This window comes from Aedes aegypti, chromosome 1, assembly GCF_002204515.2.
Source record: "Aedes aegypti strain LVP_AGWG chromosome 1, AaegL5.0 Primary Assembly, whole genome shotgun sequence".
NCBI lineage: Eukaryota > Metazoa > Arthropoda > Insecta > Diptera > Culicidae > Aedes > Aedes aegypti.
In genome coordinates this window covers 272,554,885-272,574,529 of record NC_035107.1, presented here as the reverse complement: position 1 = coordinate 272,574,529, position 19,645 = coordinate 272,554,885, and the positions used below count along the sequence as shown (strand labels likewise).

At 42.3% G+C, this 19,645-nt stretch overlaps 1 protein-coding gene across 1 annotated transcript; it reads left to right on the top strand.

The window, feature by feature from the left end:
- Positions 1-2,112: 2,112 nt before the first annotated feature.
- LOC5566454 (phosphopantothenate--cysteine ligase) lies at positions 2,113-17,768 on the top strand. The gene is made up of 3 exons (XM_021837851.1): positions 2,113-2,765; positions 13,098-13,326; positions 13,382-17,768. The coding sequence occupies exons 1-3, from the start codon at positions 2,634-2,636 to the stop codon at positions 13,984-13,986; spliced, it is 966 nt and encodes a 321-aa protein (XP_021693543.1). The 5' UTR covers positions 2,113-2,633; the 3' UTR covers positions 13,987-17,768.
- Positions 17,769-19,645: the final 1,877 nt, after the last annotated feature.

Sequence of the window (19,645 nt, the reverse complement as noted above, 5' to 3'; positions counted from 1 at the left end):
TTTTCAGAGACGTTTTTCCTGAGGGCCGCTAGTCATACTGGAGATGTGTTACCCCTAAAATCTAAAAGAGATGAATTCAAATGTCCTATTATTATTTGATGTTACCTGCAGTTTAGTGGCTTCAAGTTATACTGGAAATAAAAAATATACGGTTCAAATCCAGTGAGTTCTATGGACATTTCTCTTCCGTCATGAAGCTTGAAAAACAGCTCATTTTAAGACACCTTAATACATTTGGCTTGGTTTTGCAAATATATCAAATCGGAAATGTGTCAAACGTATTTCTTAATTATATAACAAGCCAATGTTCAAAACCGTGCGAGAATATTGAATTTATTATGCTTGATTGTACAGAGCCATGTCTTCAAAGTTTGTACGGATAATTTGCGGACACCCTGTAGTAGAAAGGGGCCTTCCTTAGCCGAGTGGTTAGAGTCCGTGGCTACAAAGCAAAGCCATGCTGAAGGTGTCTGGGTTCGATTCCGAGTCGGTCCAGGATCTTTTCGTGATGGAAATTTCTCTGACTTCTCTTGGCATAGAGTGTACCTGCTACACGATGTACGAATGCGAAAATGGCAACTTTAGCAAAGAAAGCTTGTCACCTCCCCAGGGGAAAGGTCGCATGAGACGGAGACAAAGATGGTAGAAAGGAGAAGCAGAGACATTGGTTCCTAAACCCATGAACCAATCAACCTTACTACCGGGTTCGAATACAGGGAAACCCGCTGAAATCATTACGAGTCATTCCATGGCAAAATCAAAGCATAAATTTAACATAGTAAAATTAGTGATGGTTTTATTACTTACGGTTAGGGTGTGTACTTAAACCTAGGTGAAATGGGCGTCAGTGTTCTGTGTATCCCTCGGCGACCGCAGAACCAGGAGCTTGTCCGGACAAACCGTATTGCCGGTAGGACAGCAACCACTCCGCGACAAAGCCCACTATGGCCTGAGATGCCCAAGCACTGAGCCATGCTGATGGTCTCCACCGCCATCGATTTAGGGGTTGAAAAGAAAGGCCTGAATAGAGGTAGTTGAGGAAGGGAGCACATAAGTTTCGGCTTAGAAGCACAATTTGGGATATGCCGTAGAACTAATTTCTTCCACGCTTACCGATCTCAAAACAACGTATACGAACTACTCCATCATGGCATGCATCGACATGCAGTTAACTTGGGTGTTCTGGGCATTTAGGCGGCTGTAGAAAACAAGCACTTCTTGTATATCACCTGCAGAACTTCATCGACGAATTTTACCTTTCCAGCCCGCACTTCTAAATTTTCTCACCACACCACAGATGCACTTAATACTCACTATAAATCACAAAAATGCCAGTCAGGCGCAATAGTAATTATGCCTAGGACTTGCCTGCTTTGGGATTAACTGGCTACTGATCGAGACACTGCGGTTCAAGACCATATATGAGCGTAGCTAGACAACAGTTCGGTTATCTGTTGGCTGTGTGGTGATAGCCAAACAAGAATCGGGCTCGGATGCTGTGCTCTCCCTTACCTCTACACAGATCAGTCAGTGGTGTTGAAGTCCAGAGGAGACGGAGATCATGATCAACTATGGTCGATTATCGCTGATCGGAAGATGTGTTGTGTTGTTCTGTTGTGAGTGTGATGAGGTTTTGAACATGGTAAGATAATTTTTGCTCTCATTCATTGTGGTAGACCTTGAGTTCCATAGGTACTCACGCGACACAACAGTGACGGTCATGTGTAAGGTTACAAGCTCTCAATTAATAATTGTGGAAGCGCTCATAGGAACACTCTAAGAAGCAGGCTCTGTCTCAATGAAGACGTAATGCCAAAAAGAAGAAGAAGCAAGTAGATTATCGTTCGTGGAGAAGATCCATAGCATGATCCGATTCATGTTTGAATAAGTTTCACTATTAAGTTAATTGCACTCTTTTATTCGGGGGTCACCTCATCGCAGATCAAACTTCACTTCGTGTAGGTTCGATCCAGAGTATTTTTTCCACTCTTCCCCTAATTTTGAATCGCTGCGCCATGCCAAAGACCCCTCGTCAAAATCCCGCCTCGGCTTGTGTGAGAGGTGTGCAGAGAGAGAGAGCCGGTCTACCAAACTATTCACTGTCGTTGATTCCTTCTTACGTCGGTTTGTTTTGGTTTCTGTTGTGCATTTGACAGCATTTCCCACAATCTGTTTTCCTTTGGTGTACACAAAACAACCGTGTTTTCCACGCATTTTCTTCCTCCCACTTTCTCGGAAGGTGGCTGTTCAAAGTCAGTGACAGTCGATAGAAGTGTGTGCGTGCATCAGACGAGGGAATGTGTCAAAAGTGAACTGGAAAAATTTTCCACATACAAAAATAATCTATCTGCCAGGTGAAAAAAGAAAAGCTTTTACTAACAAGTGTCCGCTTCGCGAGGTTTATTGCGTTAGTTCGGGAAAACTAGTAGTGACGAGTGACATTCCAAGCCATTTAGAAATCCGGACCCGGACAAGGATGTTTTTCTAATTGCAGCCGTCTTGTATTGTCGCGTTCTTATCGGAGGAATTTGTACTTTGACCTTTCCTGGGGAGGACTCCTGGAGGAGACATTCCATCACTACTGTTGCCGTAATCGAATTGCGGAAACCACGACAGACAATTCAGGATTCAGGATGAGCTCATCGCACTGGGAGGAATTTTACGCGACCCATTTGCCCCCGAACTGCTTCGAGGACAATCGATCCCTGCTGAAGGAATTCTGCGATCGGCACTTCAAGCTGGACAGTAACATCGTTCTCATCACGGTAAGCCCTATTGGTATTGCCTCTATTTGGGAAGATTCCATCCCTCATCCCACTCCGGACACGAATTTTTCGGAGGGTGGGTAAGGTGGTCGACGTTCCACTTGACTCGGTTTGTTTTATTGTCCCCTCCTAACATGAGGGGGCGTTGGGGACGGGAGGTTTATTGGTTGGATAGCTTAAACAATAACCAAGTTGTTGGATGGGCTTTTGGGGGAGGTGTGTCTGAGTATTTTGAACGGTAATGGAAAGAGGTCAGGTTTTATGGCTCCGTTGGTGCTAATATTGTTGCCCTATTTGATAGTGAGGTTCGGAATTTTTCTGGCTTTTCGAACTCACTTGCTGGCAGAGTGATGGACTACCTAATGGAGCTAGTAAGATTGAGTAACTGGATTTCCTTATTGTGGGAAGGTTCTCACCTGGTAGTTATCAAACCTGATAGCCACCAATTGGTATCGGTTACCGAAACTAAACTACATTAGCTTCGAGCTGATAATACCCTTAAATCTGTTATCTTGAGGAGATAAAAATTTCTTATCCTAATAATAAAATATCAAAAATGTCTGTCATGTTGTTAAGCAAGATCTCATTTTAATCGTTCCTCTTAAGACTTGCCGAGGCACTAGTGAAAAACATGGTTTTCCAAAAAGTTCTTGAAATAATTTGCAAGTTGATGTTGACATTAATTATCGACGTAACATGGAAGTTAACATTTCATAGTACAAGCCATTTGCATTTAAACCATAATTTTTGCTGTTTTTCTATGCATTCCATGACGTTTTCCTTAGGCAGCCCATATTGCCCCGATCACCCCTATGTGATTTAGAGTGCCTGAGGGAGAATCATTTAGCGATTTTCTTGCAATAATCGCAGTCAGGAAGAGTAGAACTTTTCGGAAGAAATAAATTTAAGAGGAATTCCTGTTATAATTCGTACGAAGTATTCCGGCAAAACTCTGAAATTATTAGGGGTCTTTTTTGGAGAACATTCTGAGCAGTCATTGATATGGGAATGGGTATGTGATTTTTTTTTTCAAAAATTGTATCCATAATCTTTTTTTGGTTTCCTCTAGTTAGTTTACTTTGAAGTTTTTCCAGAAATGAGTTTACTAAGGATTCCACAAAATATTCTTCCTGGGATTCAACCACGAATTTTATCAATGATGGTTTCTAGAAATTTATACACAGATTCAACCAGAAATTCCTCCGGGGAAAATTCTTTAGGCATACCTTCAGGTGTCATTTTTCTAAGGATTACTTCAAAGGTTCCTCTACAAATTATTGTAGATTTCCTCCACTGATTCCTTCAACGATCTGTTTAAAAAAATCTTCAAAAAAATTTCTTCTGTAAGTTTTTAGGGCTTACTCCATTGCTGCCTCCTAGAATTCATCCAGACATTGTTATAACATTTTATTCAAAGATTTCTTCAGGAATTCTGCTAGAAGGATTCCATCACACGTTACCCAGGAATCACATCACGATTTTTTTCAGATACTTCTCAAGAAATGCATTTTCAGAAATTTCCCCAAGGATTTCACCAGGACTTTTTTTTGAGGGCTTGCTCCTAGAATTCCTCCTAAAATTACACAAGGAGTTACATCAGAACAAATCAGGAATTTCTTTAACGATTCCTTCAAAAAATTTCTAACAGATTTCTCCAGGGAGCTATACAAAAACTTTCCAAGGGATTTCTCCAGCAATTCATCCAATGCTTCCTTCAAAAATTCCACCTAAACATCCTCCATAGATTTATTTAAGAATTCCTCCAACGAAACTTTAGGCATTTCTGAACAGATACTACCCACAATTTATCCAAGTTCCTCCAGGAATTCCACCAAGAATTTCTCCAAGGAATCCACCAGAAATCCTTCAGAGATTCCACGAGAAATACTGCAAAGGATTCATCAATACTTTGTACACGGAATATCAGCAGGAATTCCTTTAGAGAACCCGTTTGCAATTTTTTGAGGGGTTATCCTCCGGTACTATTCTTGGGAATTTTCAATAAATTCTTTTATAAATTCCACCAGTGTTTCTTTATGGAAAATTGGCTTGTTTAGGGGTATCCAGATTCTTACATATTCTGAATCTACGTTAAAAACTGAACTAGAATCCAAAGTTTTACAATTTTCCGTGATCTGGAACTATTTTTAAAACACGTTTGAAATTAGTATGGAAATCACTTTTGAATCACCCCTCGGCAAATTTTACTTCGGGACGAGCTGTCATTATGTAAACTGAAATGTCATTGAGCCGACGGATTGAAATCTATTTTAATCATTTATAATATCAACATTAATATATTGGAGTGCAATAAAATCGTGTTATACTGAGAAAAATAAGCTCTTTCGATCAAGCTACAAACAGCTGTGAATTTTTCTTCACTAAACAACCCAATTGTGGCGAAATCGCATAGGAAATTCGTTATGGGATCAAGGAGTTCATCTTGGTGAAATCCACGGAGGAACCTCTGGTGAAATTCTCAGAGGAATCCTTGATGAAACTCCTGTTGAATCCCAGGAGGAACTTCTGATAGAGTCACTGGATGATATACTAGTGGATTCCCAAATTACAGGTGAAACTCTTATAAGAAATTTCTGGTAAAATCACTGGAGGATTTCCTGACAACCCATAATTCCGGTAAGGAAATCCTTACAAGAAATTTCTGATAAAATCGCTGGTGGAATTCCTGATAATCCTCGAGAATCGTTGGGGATATTGCAGGAGGACTTCCTTTAGGATTGATTCCTTTAGGAATTTCGGGAAGTATACCTCGATTAATTCCGGGAGAAATCCCTTTAGGAATTCTGGAAGGAATCCCTTAAGGAATTGCGGCAAGACTACCTTGAAGAGTTCTTGGATGAATTTCTTGAATAATTCTCTAGAGGATCTCCTGTAAGAATCCCTCAATACATTTTGGGAAGAATTTATAATAAGCTGCCTGATGGAATCCAGAATAACCCTAGAGGGATTCCTGAAGAAACCTTAATAAGAATTCCTGATAGAATCCCTGACAGAACTTCTGATGGAATCCCAGGAGGATTTTATAATGTAGTCTTAGAAGTTTTTTGAATGGACTCCATAAAAGAACTTCCGATGGAATCCCTACAGATCCCAATGAAATCTATTGAAGAACTCCTGATGAAATCCCAAGAGTAATTCCTGATGGAATCATTAAATAAACTCCTGTAGAAATTCCAGGTAGAATCTCTGAAGGAACTCCTAATGGAAACCCTAGAGGAACTTCTGATGAATTCCTTGGAGACTCCTGATGAAATCCCAAAAAGGTGTTCTATGGTTTTCCCTGTTTTTTTTTTTTTTTTTTTTTTTCTTCTAAGCAATGGGGGGATAATCTGCTCAACAGACGCCGTGTGGGGTTAGGGACCATTTACTACATGCAAGCAGTAAACAGGACTACACCCCCGACCCACTAAACCATTTCCATTGCCGCCAAACCCTTCGTCTCTCCGGGACCACCAAGAAGGCATTGCTTCGGAGAGGGGCTATTGCACATCGCATCCTCCAGGTTAGCTGCGTAGCCATGCAGCAACGAACATCGATGACACGCTTAGGGGGGTCCACCAAGGTAGCATGCTGGCGCTTTGCCAGCTTCCCAGGTGGTCCTCACCTCCCGTTGTCCGCTGAAAGCGGGCAGGGTCGACCACTACGCCCGCGCCCAGCTGCACCGCAGGTATCAAGAACTGATACTGCGGGCTTCGCAATTTGACCTACTGAAGGCTCAGGCCCTATCAGCTAGCACCAGCTGGGATTGCTGACGAAGGGGCCTCTACCTGCCCCGAACAACCAGAGGCTCGTACCAACCCAGTAGGCCGGCGCTACGACAGCAGCGCTACCAGGATGTTCTCCCCGCGGCCACTTAATCGCTGTAAGGGTCGATTTCGACCGTAGGGCACCGGTATGACCTACGTAGCCGACTGCGAACCCTTGGACCACCTGTTGTTTAGCGTCTGCACTAGCCACTCCTCGAGTCCACTCGCCACCTCCTTTGCAGTTCCGAGACGATGTGGGTGATAGCCGATGAAACGGCATTCCAGCCAAACTCGTCTTCACACATCCTCTGGACCAAATTGTCCGGAGTCGTGTCCCGACCGCATGTGGCTAACATGCGGTCACGCATTGTGCGGAAACGCGGGCACACGAACAAAACGTGTTCCGCCGTTTCCTCTAAACCTGCACAAACTGGACATTCGGGAGAACCCGCATGACCGAAACGGTGTAGATACTGTCTAAAGCAACCATGGCCCGAAAGGACCTGTGTCAGGTGGAATGTTAGTTCCCCATGGCGCCTATTGACCCAGATATCTAACCTCGGAATCAACCTGTGAGTCCACACTCCCTTGGTGGAACTGTCCCACGCACGCTGCCATTTGACCATGGAGGCCGGTCTGGCAGTCCTGCGTATGCCTCTTGTGCCGCGCATTTCGAAGCACTGTATGTCTTCCATGATAAGGATACCAATAGGCACCATACCGGTGATGACGCAGAGTGCATCGTGTGACACGGTACGGTACGCGCTCGCAACCCTCAGGCACATTAGCCTGCTACGGTAGCTCTTGGTACTTAAGGCCGTGCCCCAAGCCGGGCCACCATACCTCAGTATGGACGAGGCGACACTGGCCAGAAGCTTTCGCTTGCTGGCGTACACCGCAGAGCTATTGGACATCATCCGGGACAGTGCCACAATAGCTGTGGAGGCTCTCTTGCAGGCATCATCGACGTGGCTACCGAAGGTAAGCTTATCGTCGATCATCACCCCCAAGTGTTTGACGGAGCGCTTCGAAGTGATCGTGCAGTCGCCTACACTGATCACCGCTTGCTGCACCGACTTTCGGTTGTTGACAACAACCGCCTCAGTTTTGTGGTGAGCCAATTCCAGTTTCCTGGAGCTCATCCACTCCTCCACAATTGCGATCGAGTGGGCTGCAGTCAATTCCACTTCTTCGATCGATTCACCGTAGACCTCCAGCGTAATATCGTCGGCAAAGCCAACGATGATCACACCCGCCGGGAATTTTAATCTCAACACCTCGTCGTACATGACATTCCATAACACCGGGCCCAGGATGGAACCTTGCGGGACTCCTGAGGTTATGTGAAAGCACTTCCGACCCACCTCTGTGTCATAGACTAATACCAGATTCTGGAAGTAACTTCCGAGAATCTTGTACAGGTACTCGGGTATCCCCAGACGCAGGAGCGCATCGGCAATAGCCGCCCAACTGGCACTATTAAATGCGTTCCTTACATCCAGAGTCACTACTGCGCAGTAGCGAATCCCCCTCCTCTTACGCTGGAGTGCTATCTCAGCGGTTTTCTTAACCGTCAGAATAGCGTCTACGGTGGACTTCCCTTTCCGGAAGCCGAACTGGTTACTTGAGAGACCATTTACACTCTCAGTGTACCTCAACAGTCTGTTGAGGATGATCTTCTCGAGCACCTTCCCCGCCGTGTCAATCAAGCATATTGGTCTATACGCCGACGGGTCACCAGGTGGTTTCCCCACCTTTGGCAATAGTACCAGGCTCTGCCTCTTCCACGCATCTGGAAATACTCCCTCGTCCAGGCATATCTGCATAGCAGATCTGAACATACCGGGAGCCTCCAAGATTGCGACTTTGAGGGCCAGGTTTGGAACTCCGTCCGGACCTGGTGCCTTCCCCATGCTTAGGGATTTTGCAATCCCTACAAGTTCCTCATCGGTTACTCTATCCTCATCGCCAGCCCCAATCCCCGGCTGTCCTACAAAAGGAGGTCATGGGCTAGGGTTGTGGCGCGGAAAGAGCCCCTCGATGATCCCCTCCAGCATCTGTGGAGATTGCTCCGTAGGAGCAATTGCACCTCTTGTCTTCGCCATAACGATCCTGTAGGCATCACCCCACGGTTTCGCGTTGGCACTCTGACAGAGTCTCTCAAAGCAGGCCTTTTTGCTTGCCCTTATTTCGGACTTCAGCGCGACTTTGGCAGCGGTGAACACCGCCCGTCGTTCTTCACGCTCCTGCTCGGTACGTGCTCGCTGCATCCGCCTCCTGGCCCGTAGGCAGGCACGGCGCAGGTTCGCAATTGCTTGAGTCCACCAGTACGTCGGTGGTCTCCCATTTCTAGGGTGGACTTTCCTAGGCATGGTCGCATCGCACGCACGCACGCATGGTTTTCCCTGTAGGAATTCCTAATTGAATCCCTATAGGAAACCCTGATAACATACTTAGAAGAACTCCTAATGGAGTCCTGGGAATCCCAGGAGGAATGTCTAAAAGAAATGCTTATGATACCCCTGATGGAACTCTTCTAGAAATCTCTAAGAGAACTCCTGATGTAATTCCCAGAAGAGCTTCTGTGTTATCCGTAGAAGAACCTTCTGATGTAATCCCTGGAGGTGTTCCGGGTAGAATCTCTGAAGATACTTCTGATATAATCTCTATAAGAACTCCTGTTAAAATTTCTGAACAAATAATGATGATTCCTGAAGAAATTTCTGATGGAATTCTTGGAGAAACTTCTGATGGTATCCAGAGGAACTCCTGATGGAACCCTTGTAGGAATTCCTCAATCACTTCAAGACTCCTAATGAAATCGCTATAGGAACTCCTGATGAAATCCCTGGAGGAATTCCTGATAAGATTCCTGATGGAACTCCTGATAGAATGCCTAGAGAAATTTCTTATGATATCCCTAGAAGAAATCCTGATGGAATTCCTCGAGGAACTCTGGAAGAACTCCTGATAGAATCTCGGAAGAAATGCTAGGTGGAATCTCTGAAGGAACTCCTGATAGAATCCTTATTGAAATTCCTGATAGAATTCCTCGAGGAACTCCTGATGGAATCCTTGGAGGAATATAAAAATATTGTTGAAGGAACACCTGATGGAATCATTGAAGGGACTCTTGATGATATCTCTACAGGGTATCCGCAAATTATCCATACAAATTTTGAAGGCATGGCTCTATGCAATCAAGCAGAATGAATTCAGTATTCTTCAATGGTTTGAAACATTCACGTATTATATAATTGGGCACTAAGTTTGACACATTTCCGATATCAAATATTTGTGAACCCAAGCCAAATGTGTTGTGGTCAGTGAATAAATTGTCACCCAACACCCAACAACAAAGACATTATCATCTTCTATTCTTGTTGCAACAATTTTATTCCGCAACATGAGTTTATCATCACTTGAACAGAATATGACAAAGATCGATCACCACGTGCGCAGCGATTTTCTTAGATTCGCATTGCAATTTTCGAGAACTTTCTCTGTGTTGGTAAAAATTGGCACATTATTGAACAGCATGCATAAAACAAATTTGGTTTTGTGTTTAAAATAACTGATTAATCTCGAGTCGAAAAGGTTGCAACAATGTTGTGCCCTGTGATTGTCATGACAATTTTGCTTCTGATTGTATCGTAACAGTATGGATAAACGGGTTGTGAGCGACTTGCTTTGTTGTTTGTTTTTCGTCTCCTTTGATGACAATTTGATTCACTGGTTGTGGTGTCTTAAGCTGTTTTTCGAGCTTTATGACGGCAGAGAAATATCCATAGAACTCATTGGATTTCAGCCGCATAATTTTGTATTTCCAGTTTAACTTGAAGCCACTAAACTGAAGATTACTTCAAATAATAATAGGACATTTGGATTCATCTCTTTTAGATTTTAGGGACAAAACATCTCAAGTATGACTAGCGACTCTCAGGAAAAACGTCTCAGAAAAATTAAAAATTGCCTATCTCAGTAAGAAGCAACAATTTCGAAATCATTTAAAGTTGTATTTTGTGTTAACATATACATGTATTTAAAAAGGTATATGGGCATTGATTTTTATTGTTTCCAAAACGAGATCATTTTTCCCATATTTTTTGTTCGGATAATTTACGGACACCCTGTAGATGAACTCCTCATGAAATTTCCGGATGAATTCCTGATATAATCTATAGAGGAACTCTTTATGATATTCCTAGAAGAAATATTGATGGAATTCCCCGAGGAACATCTGATACAATCCCTACAGAAACTTCTGAAAGCCTCTTGAGGAATTCCGGGTGAAATCTCAGAAGGAACTCTTGATGGAATCCCTGGAGAACCTCCTGATGAAATCCTTGGAGGAATTGCTGAAGATATTGTTGAAGGAGATCAGTTTGTCTCAGTCACCATCTGATACTGACGGAGGATGGATGTGCTCCCCAAAGCACGGTCCTCCGTGAGGCGTCTTCTGGTGGCTGGACGGGTTTTTTGTGGAGGGGCTGGGAATCGAACCCATGACCTTCCGCTTATGAAGCGAAAGCGTAGCCTCAAGGCTACAGACCCCCCTAATGGAGGAATTTCTGATGAAATTCATAAAATGACTACTGATGGAATCCGTAGAGGAACCGCTGATAGAAACCATGGAATAATTCCAGGTGGAATTTCTGAAGGTAATGTTGATGGAATCGCTGGAGAAACTTCTGATGGAATTGTTAGAGCTACTCCTGATGGAACTCCTGGAGGAGTACCAGTTGCAAGGAACTCCTGATGGAATTCTTGATGGATTTCCTGTAAGAATCTTTGAAAGAATTCCTTATGATATCTCCTGAAGGAATTCCTCAAGGGATCCAGGTGGAATCTCAGAAAGAACTATGGAGATGCTCCTGATGCAATCCTTGGAAGAACTCTGATGGAAGCCCTAAAGGTATTCCTGATAGTATCCCTATAGGAAATCCTGATGGAATCCTCAGAGGAATTTCTAACGATATTTTTGAAAAAACTCCTGATCATCATTGGAAATTCCAGGAAGGATTTCTGATAAGTTTCCGGATAGATCTCCTGATAGAATCCCTAGATGAACTGATGATATTCCTAGCACAAATATTGATGGTATTCCTCGAGGAGAAATATTGAAGGAATTCCGGGTGAAATCTCAGAAGGAATTCTTGATGGAATCCCTGAAGGAACTCCTGATGAAATCTCCAGAAGAACTTCAATGAAAGCCCTAAGGTACTCCTGATAGAATCAAAAACATAATTATAATAATTATATATTATAAATGGATTCATTGTTCAGACATCAAATTGAAACAAAACGCGTTTCGAACTACACTTTGCTCACTGTCAAAGGAAAAGGTTAGTTTAACGTTCCATGCAGAAGGAATTCAGAGATTGTGTATAATAATCATTTTGCTTGAATATCGTGAACGAACTTCTGAGGTCACTTGAAACTAAAAGAAATCCTGTCTACGCCCATGCTGGGCACCATTGCTTCGGAGGGTGGCGGTTATCGTCATCGTCGTCGTCGTCGTTCCTCTAGACTCGGTTTGTTTTACTGTCCCCTCCTAACATAAAGCTCCTTGTTGGAGGCGTTCGGGATGGGAGGTTTGTTAGTTGGGGATAGCTTAAACATTAACCAAGATGATGGATGGGCGTTTGTAAAGGTGTGGCTGAGTCGAATTTTGAACGGTAATGGAAAGAGGCCAGGTTTTATGGCTTATCTAGTGCCAATATTGTTGCCCTATGAAACAAAGCGCGGATGGCTAATGCCTTATGTTCGGAATTCTTATTTTGGCTTTTCCGAGCTCCCACGCTTACAGCGTGGCAGACCACCATCTGCAGCTAATGAGATTGAGTAAGTACCTTATTGGATAGGTACCCTTATTGTGGGAAGTTTCTCATCTGGTGCTTAATAGATACCAATCGGTATCAGTGATTGAAACTTCATTACTTTAGCTTTGAGCTTGTTGTAGCCTCGATCAAGTAAATTAAAGGAATACGGTGAATTTGTACAATTTTCAATTCACTGGAATCTGTTAAATTTTAACGGAATTACGGTTTTTATTTCACCAAACTGTTCAGTTGTTGAGATTACGGTAAAATTCACGGATTCCGGTAGCATGACCTTAGTGTGTTTATCGATATTATATTGTTCTATCGTTGCATTTCTAATTGATTAATCGGGTAAGTAGCGTTCATTGAGAAGTTACTTCGTCTGAAGCCACTTTGTTAAATTCTTAATAATACACTAGATAGTGCATTTATTTATTTTGCCTTCACTGGTCAGTTATTTAAGGATTCAATTTTTATATATTCGTACTGAATATTCTGTTCAAAATTCAAGTTCAATACGTCAGTTTGTGACATAGAAAAATGCGATGAATTCTGTAGTAAGGGTTTTATTTTTAGATCTTCCAAATCCCGAATCCGGCACTGATAAGACCACTAAGCTGTTACATTTAGGACGTAATGCTAGAAAAACAGAAAAAAGGTCAAAGTTGACCATTTTGTATGGAAATCGGATTTCACATTCTACTAAACACAATCATATATATCTAATTTATTCCTTTCCACAGTCCGGTGGCACTACGGTCCCGCTAGAACACAACACCGTTCGCTTCGTGGATAACTTCAGTGCCGGCAACCGCGGTTCGGCCTCCGCCGAGTATTTCCTAGACCAGGGCTATGCCGTCATCTTTATGTATCGCACCAAATCGCTGGAACCGTTTTCGCGACATTTCACCGGCCAACAGCTGCTGGACATGCTGGAACTGCACGAAGAGGGCATGAGCACCACCATAACTGGTAAGTTTCGGTGGAATGTCGCACGCATGATTCTAACCATTTCAACTCCTTTCAGTGAAACCCGACTCTGTGGACGTCCTGGCGCCCATCCTGGACAAATACAAAAACGCCCAGGAAACAAACCGGATGCTGTACATCACCTTTACCAGCGTGGTCGACTACATGTGGCTGCTGCGGGCAGCCTGCGAATGCCTCGCCGCTTTCGAACGGAACGCCCTGCTCTATCTAGCCGCGGCCGTGTCCGACTTTTACGTCCCCCAGGACGAGATGCCAACGCACAAGATCCAATCGGGTCACGGTGCTCCCACCATTTCGCTGCAGTTGGTCCCGAAAATGTTGGCCCCCCTGGTGAGCCTTTGGGTCCCGTTGGCCTACGTGGTCTCCTTCAAGCTGGAAACGGACGAAAACCTGCTGATTGCCAAATCGCGCGAAAGCCTCAACAAGTACAAGCACAAACTGGTAATCGCCAACATCCTTCAGACTCGCAAGAACCGCGTGGTGTTCGTCACGCAGAATAAAACCTACGACGTTCTGCTGTCGAAGGAGCAGGCTCACAAGGGTCAGGAGATCGAGGAGCAGATCGTGGCCGATGTGGTCGACCGGCACCAGGAGTTCATCCGGGAGGGCGAAATGCAACAGCTGCAGCAACAGCAGCAATGACCCCTTCGCTCCCCGAGGGCTCTTACAGGTGGTGGTGGTGGACCGCAGCCGCAATCCCACCAGCCGCAGGGCGACTGCCGGGTTACGATGCCGCACTTTTGCAAGATACTGAACCCAGGGAGAAAGTACTGAAGGCGAGGCGCGGCCGGGTATGTGTTAGTTTTGTTTGTTTCGTCGTTTGGGGGGTTTCGTTGGAACCAATTGTTGATTGGACAGATTGTTTCGTTTCTCGTGTAGGGGCGGGAGGGATTCGACGGGGCGGTGAAATTGTAGTTAACGTCGTATGTGTTATTACTCGTCTGATATATCTTATCGTGGAACAATGGTTAGGCGTATACAAGCATAAAACTGAATTGTGTTTGGTGGTGTTTGTGTGCTACGTATACATAGTTGACTTGTAGTTTAGAGAAACACGCTGTAATATTATAATAAAAAGGAATAAAAGTGGAACAAAGTTTGATATAACTGCACACAATATATTTGACTTGGATATCTATTGGTAAAGTATAAAGTGAACCTTAATATTGTGTGTGTATGTAGACTAGGCGCAGAAAGGAATATGATGTGAGGGAATAGGTTTTTTTGTGGGACAGTTTGAATTAGAAGTATTTAAAGTTGTACTTGTTCTACTAAGTTGTTGATTTGTTGGTACTTTTTAGCTACATCTATTTAAATTTGTTAATTTTGTCTTCTGGCAGGTTAATCGTTAAGTTATTTTTTTTTAAGGATGTAGAGTTGTAGAGTGCGGTGTCTCAGTGCATAAATGTTTCTTGTTAAAGTATAGGGGTTAAATAATTAACCCTAACATCAATAGCTTCAACACTATTAGCATTTTTTTCTCCGTTGAATCGTACTAGACAGAGGCTGATTATCATCTTGGTGTTCTAAAAGGTTCTAAAAGCACTTACACAATTATGAACTAAGACCTTTGTATGCCATGTTTTAAAGCGTAAAAAAAACATCAAACAAAGCTTTATCAATCTTCATCCTCACCAGCCAGAATACTAGTCTTCCTCTATTTCTACCTGTAACCACGCAATTCCTTTTGATGATGATGATGATGATATAGGCTGCCATCTATTGTAGCAAGGTATCCACCGGTAGCAATGGCCTATTCTAACAAAACAATTTGTTCAAGATTGTATGACTATTCGTATTCAATCATACTCCTGTCTGAAGGGCCAAAAACGAATGGCGGACCCGTAAGCAGAGACACTTACGCGAAACCCGCAAGGAAAAAGAATCTCCTTCCAAAAGTAAGTTCACACGATCAGTCGTACAATCAAGCCCTTGCTTGTCAGAAAGACCCAATAGATGGGAAGAAGAGCCCGCCCTTTTTCCACGAAATGTTAGCGATAGGAAGTTGACAGTTTCACTCTTCCTATCCATCTCGCTTCAATCGGGTGCCCTGATGGTCCCACCCAACCCAAAATGCATATAACATTGGAAATATAATCAAATAACACAAGTCATCATGGAAAGATCTCACCGGTTTTTTATCCTTGTTGTATTTTGAAGCTGGTCGTCGCAACGATGTCGTCGAACTATTTCACCGTTAGCTATAAAGTATCATTTATGCGAAATTGTTCAAAAACCGAGAAAAAAAAACAAACTTCCACTCTTCCGATAAAGCGATACGAAAATCAAATCCACTTGTTGGTCTTCTCAAACTGCACTGCCCGAAACCCGAAAAAAAAACTTCCATTCCGACGAACCGAAAGCCAAAAAAAAAAACACTTCTGCTATGCAAAAACTGTACCCGTTTGCTGGGCTTCTCCAAATGAAGATCAAACGGTAGAGTTGCCAAAATCGAACGGGCACTGTATTAAATTTGCAACACTCCAATTGAACACCACTGTACATGCCCAGTTTTCTAACCGTACCGTCATCTTGCTCATACCCGCTTCTCTTTCCCGCTTCCGAAAGATCACTTTAATCAGTTGGTGTGGGTAAGACTCGCAAGCGAAAATTCTCCACACGTTCACCTCTCTCACCACACCACATCCACCCGTCCTACCTTTCACTACCACTACTACTGAGACCGCGTTCACTCATACACAAATCGCTTCCCCCGCGCATGCTGTCGCCAATCCTTTTTTTTCACAGCAATTCCACTTTTTTAAATTCTGAATTATTAACTTTTAATCCATTTTCCAACTGAAATTTAACTTGCACTCGCGACTTTGCTCTTTTCTGCGTTCGGATATGTATTTTTCGTCGATTTTACTTTGATATTTCCACATTTTTTCACAACCACGCAATTCCTTTTGGTAGAAGCCTAAACTGCCCATAAACGCATAATTGTCCCATGTGTTGTGCATGATCCAAATTATGCATACGTCTTGTACAACTGTTCTAAAATATTGTCTATCTAACATACGGTCAAAAACTTTCTGATTAAGTATATTTATTGGGTTTATTGACTGCATTAAACTGATGAAGCTTTGTGTTAAGTATTTTTTGTGTGCACTTTGAATGCAGTTTCCTGCGAGACAAGCAAACAAACAACGGTTAGCACTCGTGGAAAAGATTTTGTTCAATTTGAACGACTTAAATGTTGGACTCCGCACCCCATAGGTTAAAACGAATATTATTGCGGCTATTATTGTGATGGCTAATTGATTTATCCCTTAGAAGGTCATAATTTCACTGGACATTAAAACCCAGTTTTGATGGTCCGATCTGCTCGTTGAGAAATGACACCTCTCATGCTTCTAACGATCCACGCAGACAATTAACCTGGTTAACTTTGTCCAGCATATTTTCTAACACCGTTGCCCTGGACGGTCCTTAAGGCAACGCAGCCTCTCGATCTTGGTTTCAGGAAAAAAAAAGAAGCTGATACCGTGAAGGCCCCATACTCTGCGCACTTAAGGCTTTTCAAATTTCAAACAGCTGTAATTAATTGAAAACAAAACACAATACTCTGAAATTTAGGGAGCAAATACTCATTGATCTTATGTATGAGGAAAAAATATAAAAGCTTCACTAAGTAATAATTTTTATTGCAAATTTCAAATTTTTCTCAAAGGTGTTCGTGTTCCTAACTTTGCGCACTCATTTTTGCAATGCTCCTTATTCTGCGCATTTAGGTTCCTAACTCTGCGCACTCGATAAATTCTTTATAACAGTTGAAGTATTTTACTAAAAGCATTACTAGCATTTAAACTCTGCATCAATCTTCATTTTCTTGCATTATACGGCTTTACGTCCCCAGTGGAGCGTGGAATGTCTCTAACATAGAAGTTTACTAAGTGAAGTAAATTTTATCTATAATTTAATCCATTATAATTACTGTTACTGAAGTGCAACTCCCAAAATACTCGAAATCATCATATGATTTCCAAAACATGTAATTAACTTAGTTTTCTAAAATCTAAACCAACATACAAAAAGGGTACAAACTACGTCTTTTTTGCGTTCACCCTTGGCGTGCAGAGGAAAATTAGCTTTGACTGTTTATGTATTTTCACTAGAAAATATAAAAACCAAATTTTCTTTTATTCAATTCGGATCCGGGTTTGGTATTAAATAATTGTCTCGAATTCGGGTCGGATCCGGGTTTGAAGAAAATAAATAAGAACGTGGTTTTGGTTTGTTATAAGTCAAACCCGAACATTTCTATTAAATACAAAGAATAGTTTGAGCGAAAGGGTATACTAATTCTTAAGCGAGACGTAATTAATGAACGATTCCTGTTACAGATCAATAACAGTACTTTATTGGCGTTTCTATATAGTAAATACGATTAAACCTCGATGTTTCATTACTCGATATTGACTCATGGAACTATACAAAAAATCAAAATTATTTTATTGCATGGTAAGGGAACATTTAAAAATTACGTCCATTGTTCAAGGGAAAAAGAGTCTACGAAAATGTGACAATGCATGCAATAGGTACTGTAAAATTCGCAACAGAGGATTGTGGAGGAGTGTAAAAATCCTTAAAATATGACGGACGTCATTTTTTAATCTTCCCTTACTATGATGATCCTCTCAAACAATTTTCCAAAGTACTTCTATTCCATATCTCGATGGTGTCGACAAGTCGATGGTTCCCTACAATATCGACCTCTGGAGGGTTGATTGTATGTTGAAAATAACGTTTTTTAACTGCTGCGCATAGTAAGGAACATAGTTGAAAAATGGTTCCTTACTATGCACACTTAAGAAGAATACGAAAATGAAGAGAAAATAAGTTGCACTTTACCAGTGATGATTGCTCGATAAATAAACTAGTGCCTACGTACTAAAAATCTGAAATATGTTCTCTTTAATTTGCTTCAAATGACTTAAGTGATGATGTACTCCCTTAGCATTTTTGCTAACGGGCAGTCAATTTGGACGTTTTTCAACATTTTTAAAGCTATTTTATTTTTTATTAAAGTAATAAACGTAAGTTTGTCAAAAAAATTCTTCGCGTACGTTTTTATTACTATTGTAGCAATATATGAATAAACAAATTTAAACAAAAAATTCAATATTTTACCAGATTTTGGTGGATTTTGGTAAAAGTGCGCAAAGTTAGGAGCTGCGCAGAGTTAGGGGCCCTCACGGTACGAGTACCGGGTACCCCCGTTGGATTGACCACATTTAATCTCAACACTTTTTAATTTGTACCCTGCTAATTGTACCCGAAGTGAAATGAAACGCTGTGGAACGGAACGCAGAATCTATACAAAACAGTGAAAGAGCTAACCAGAAATACGATTCTAGGGTGACTAGATGTTCAAATTAAAAATGAATCCCGATGGTTTGCATGAGGTGCCTTCTAATTAGCGGGGGTGCACCGAACAGCTGTCCCTGCGGTCGCATCAGGTCTTCATAGTTCATCATTGAATGATCTGTAGACCACGTGCCTACAGGAATATTGCCCCAAACTTCGGAAGCTTTCTCTATCTTGCAGTCAGTCTTTGCCTTCGTGGCTGACAATGTCTACTTTCTATCTATTTTTTCGCAAAACGCTGTTCTTTTGGCCTTGCCCTTAGACGAATGGGTTTTGCCGGATCGAGTTTTGTCGTCATCGCTTTACTTTTTCAAAGCATTTCGATCGGTTTTGCTTTGGCTTTAGCACCATAAGGCCCGATGGTTCTGCTAACTCTTTGTCCACGGCTGCCATCCACTCCTCGCACGACAACCTGTTTGCTTCCATACGTTCGTTTCGCCCTTTTTCCTTTCAAAGTATCTCCTATAGGCCTAGTTAGTCACATAACTCGTCTCTGCATTTGTTTACATCGGTGGAGGACCGGTGCTAACACGGGCCTGTCATTTTCATAGAAGGACTCTGGACAAACATTTCAAAAGGGCACATCGACATTGGTAAACATCGAATTTGACTCAAGTCACTCAAGTCGAGCACTCGACACCGAAGAAGTATATAAGTCGCAGACGAAATAGGCCTATCTGTCAAGATAAGCAACACATATTAGAGTTTAAAGGTATTTGCTCGCCTTACTCATGGAATGGTACCAACTGAACAAATCAATTGTCTGCATTTCAAAGTGCTCTGTAATTACATTTCACCGCTCGAAACAACCACTTTTATGACTATAATATGAATGGATCCAGACTTCATTTGGGAGTGAAGTTGGACTCGAATTTTTCCTTCTACAATCACTATGCGTCAATAATAGCCAAGGAAAACCGACAACTGGGCT

What these genes read in the sequence shown, in the direction of transcription:
- LOC5566454 (XM_021837851.1), top strand. Translation starts at nt 2,634, where the DNA reads ATGAGCTCATCGCACTGGGAGGAATTTTACGCGACCCATTTGCCCCCG. An exon ending in GTAACATCGTTCTCATCACG is followed by an intron (nt 2,766 to 13,097) that starts GTAAGCCCTATT and finishes TCCTTTCCACAG; the next exon opens with TCCGGTGGCACTACGGTCCC. An exon ending in CATGAGCACCACCATAACTG is followed by an intron (nt 13,327 to 13,381) that starts GTAAGTTTCGGT and finishes AACTCCTTTCAG; the next exon opens with TGAAACCCGACTCTGTGGAC.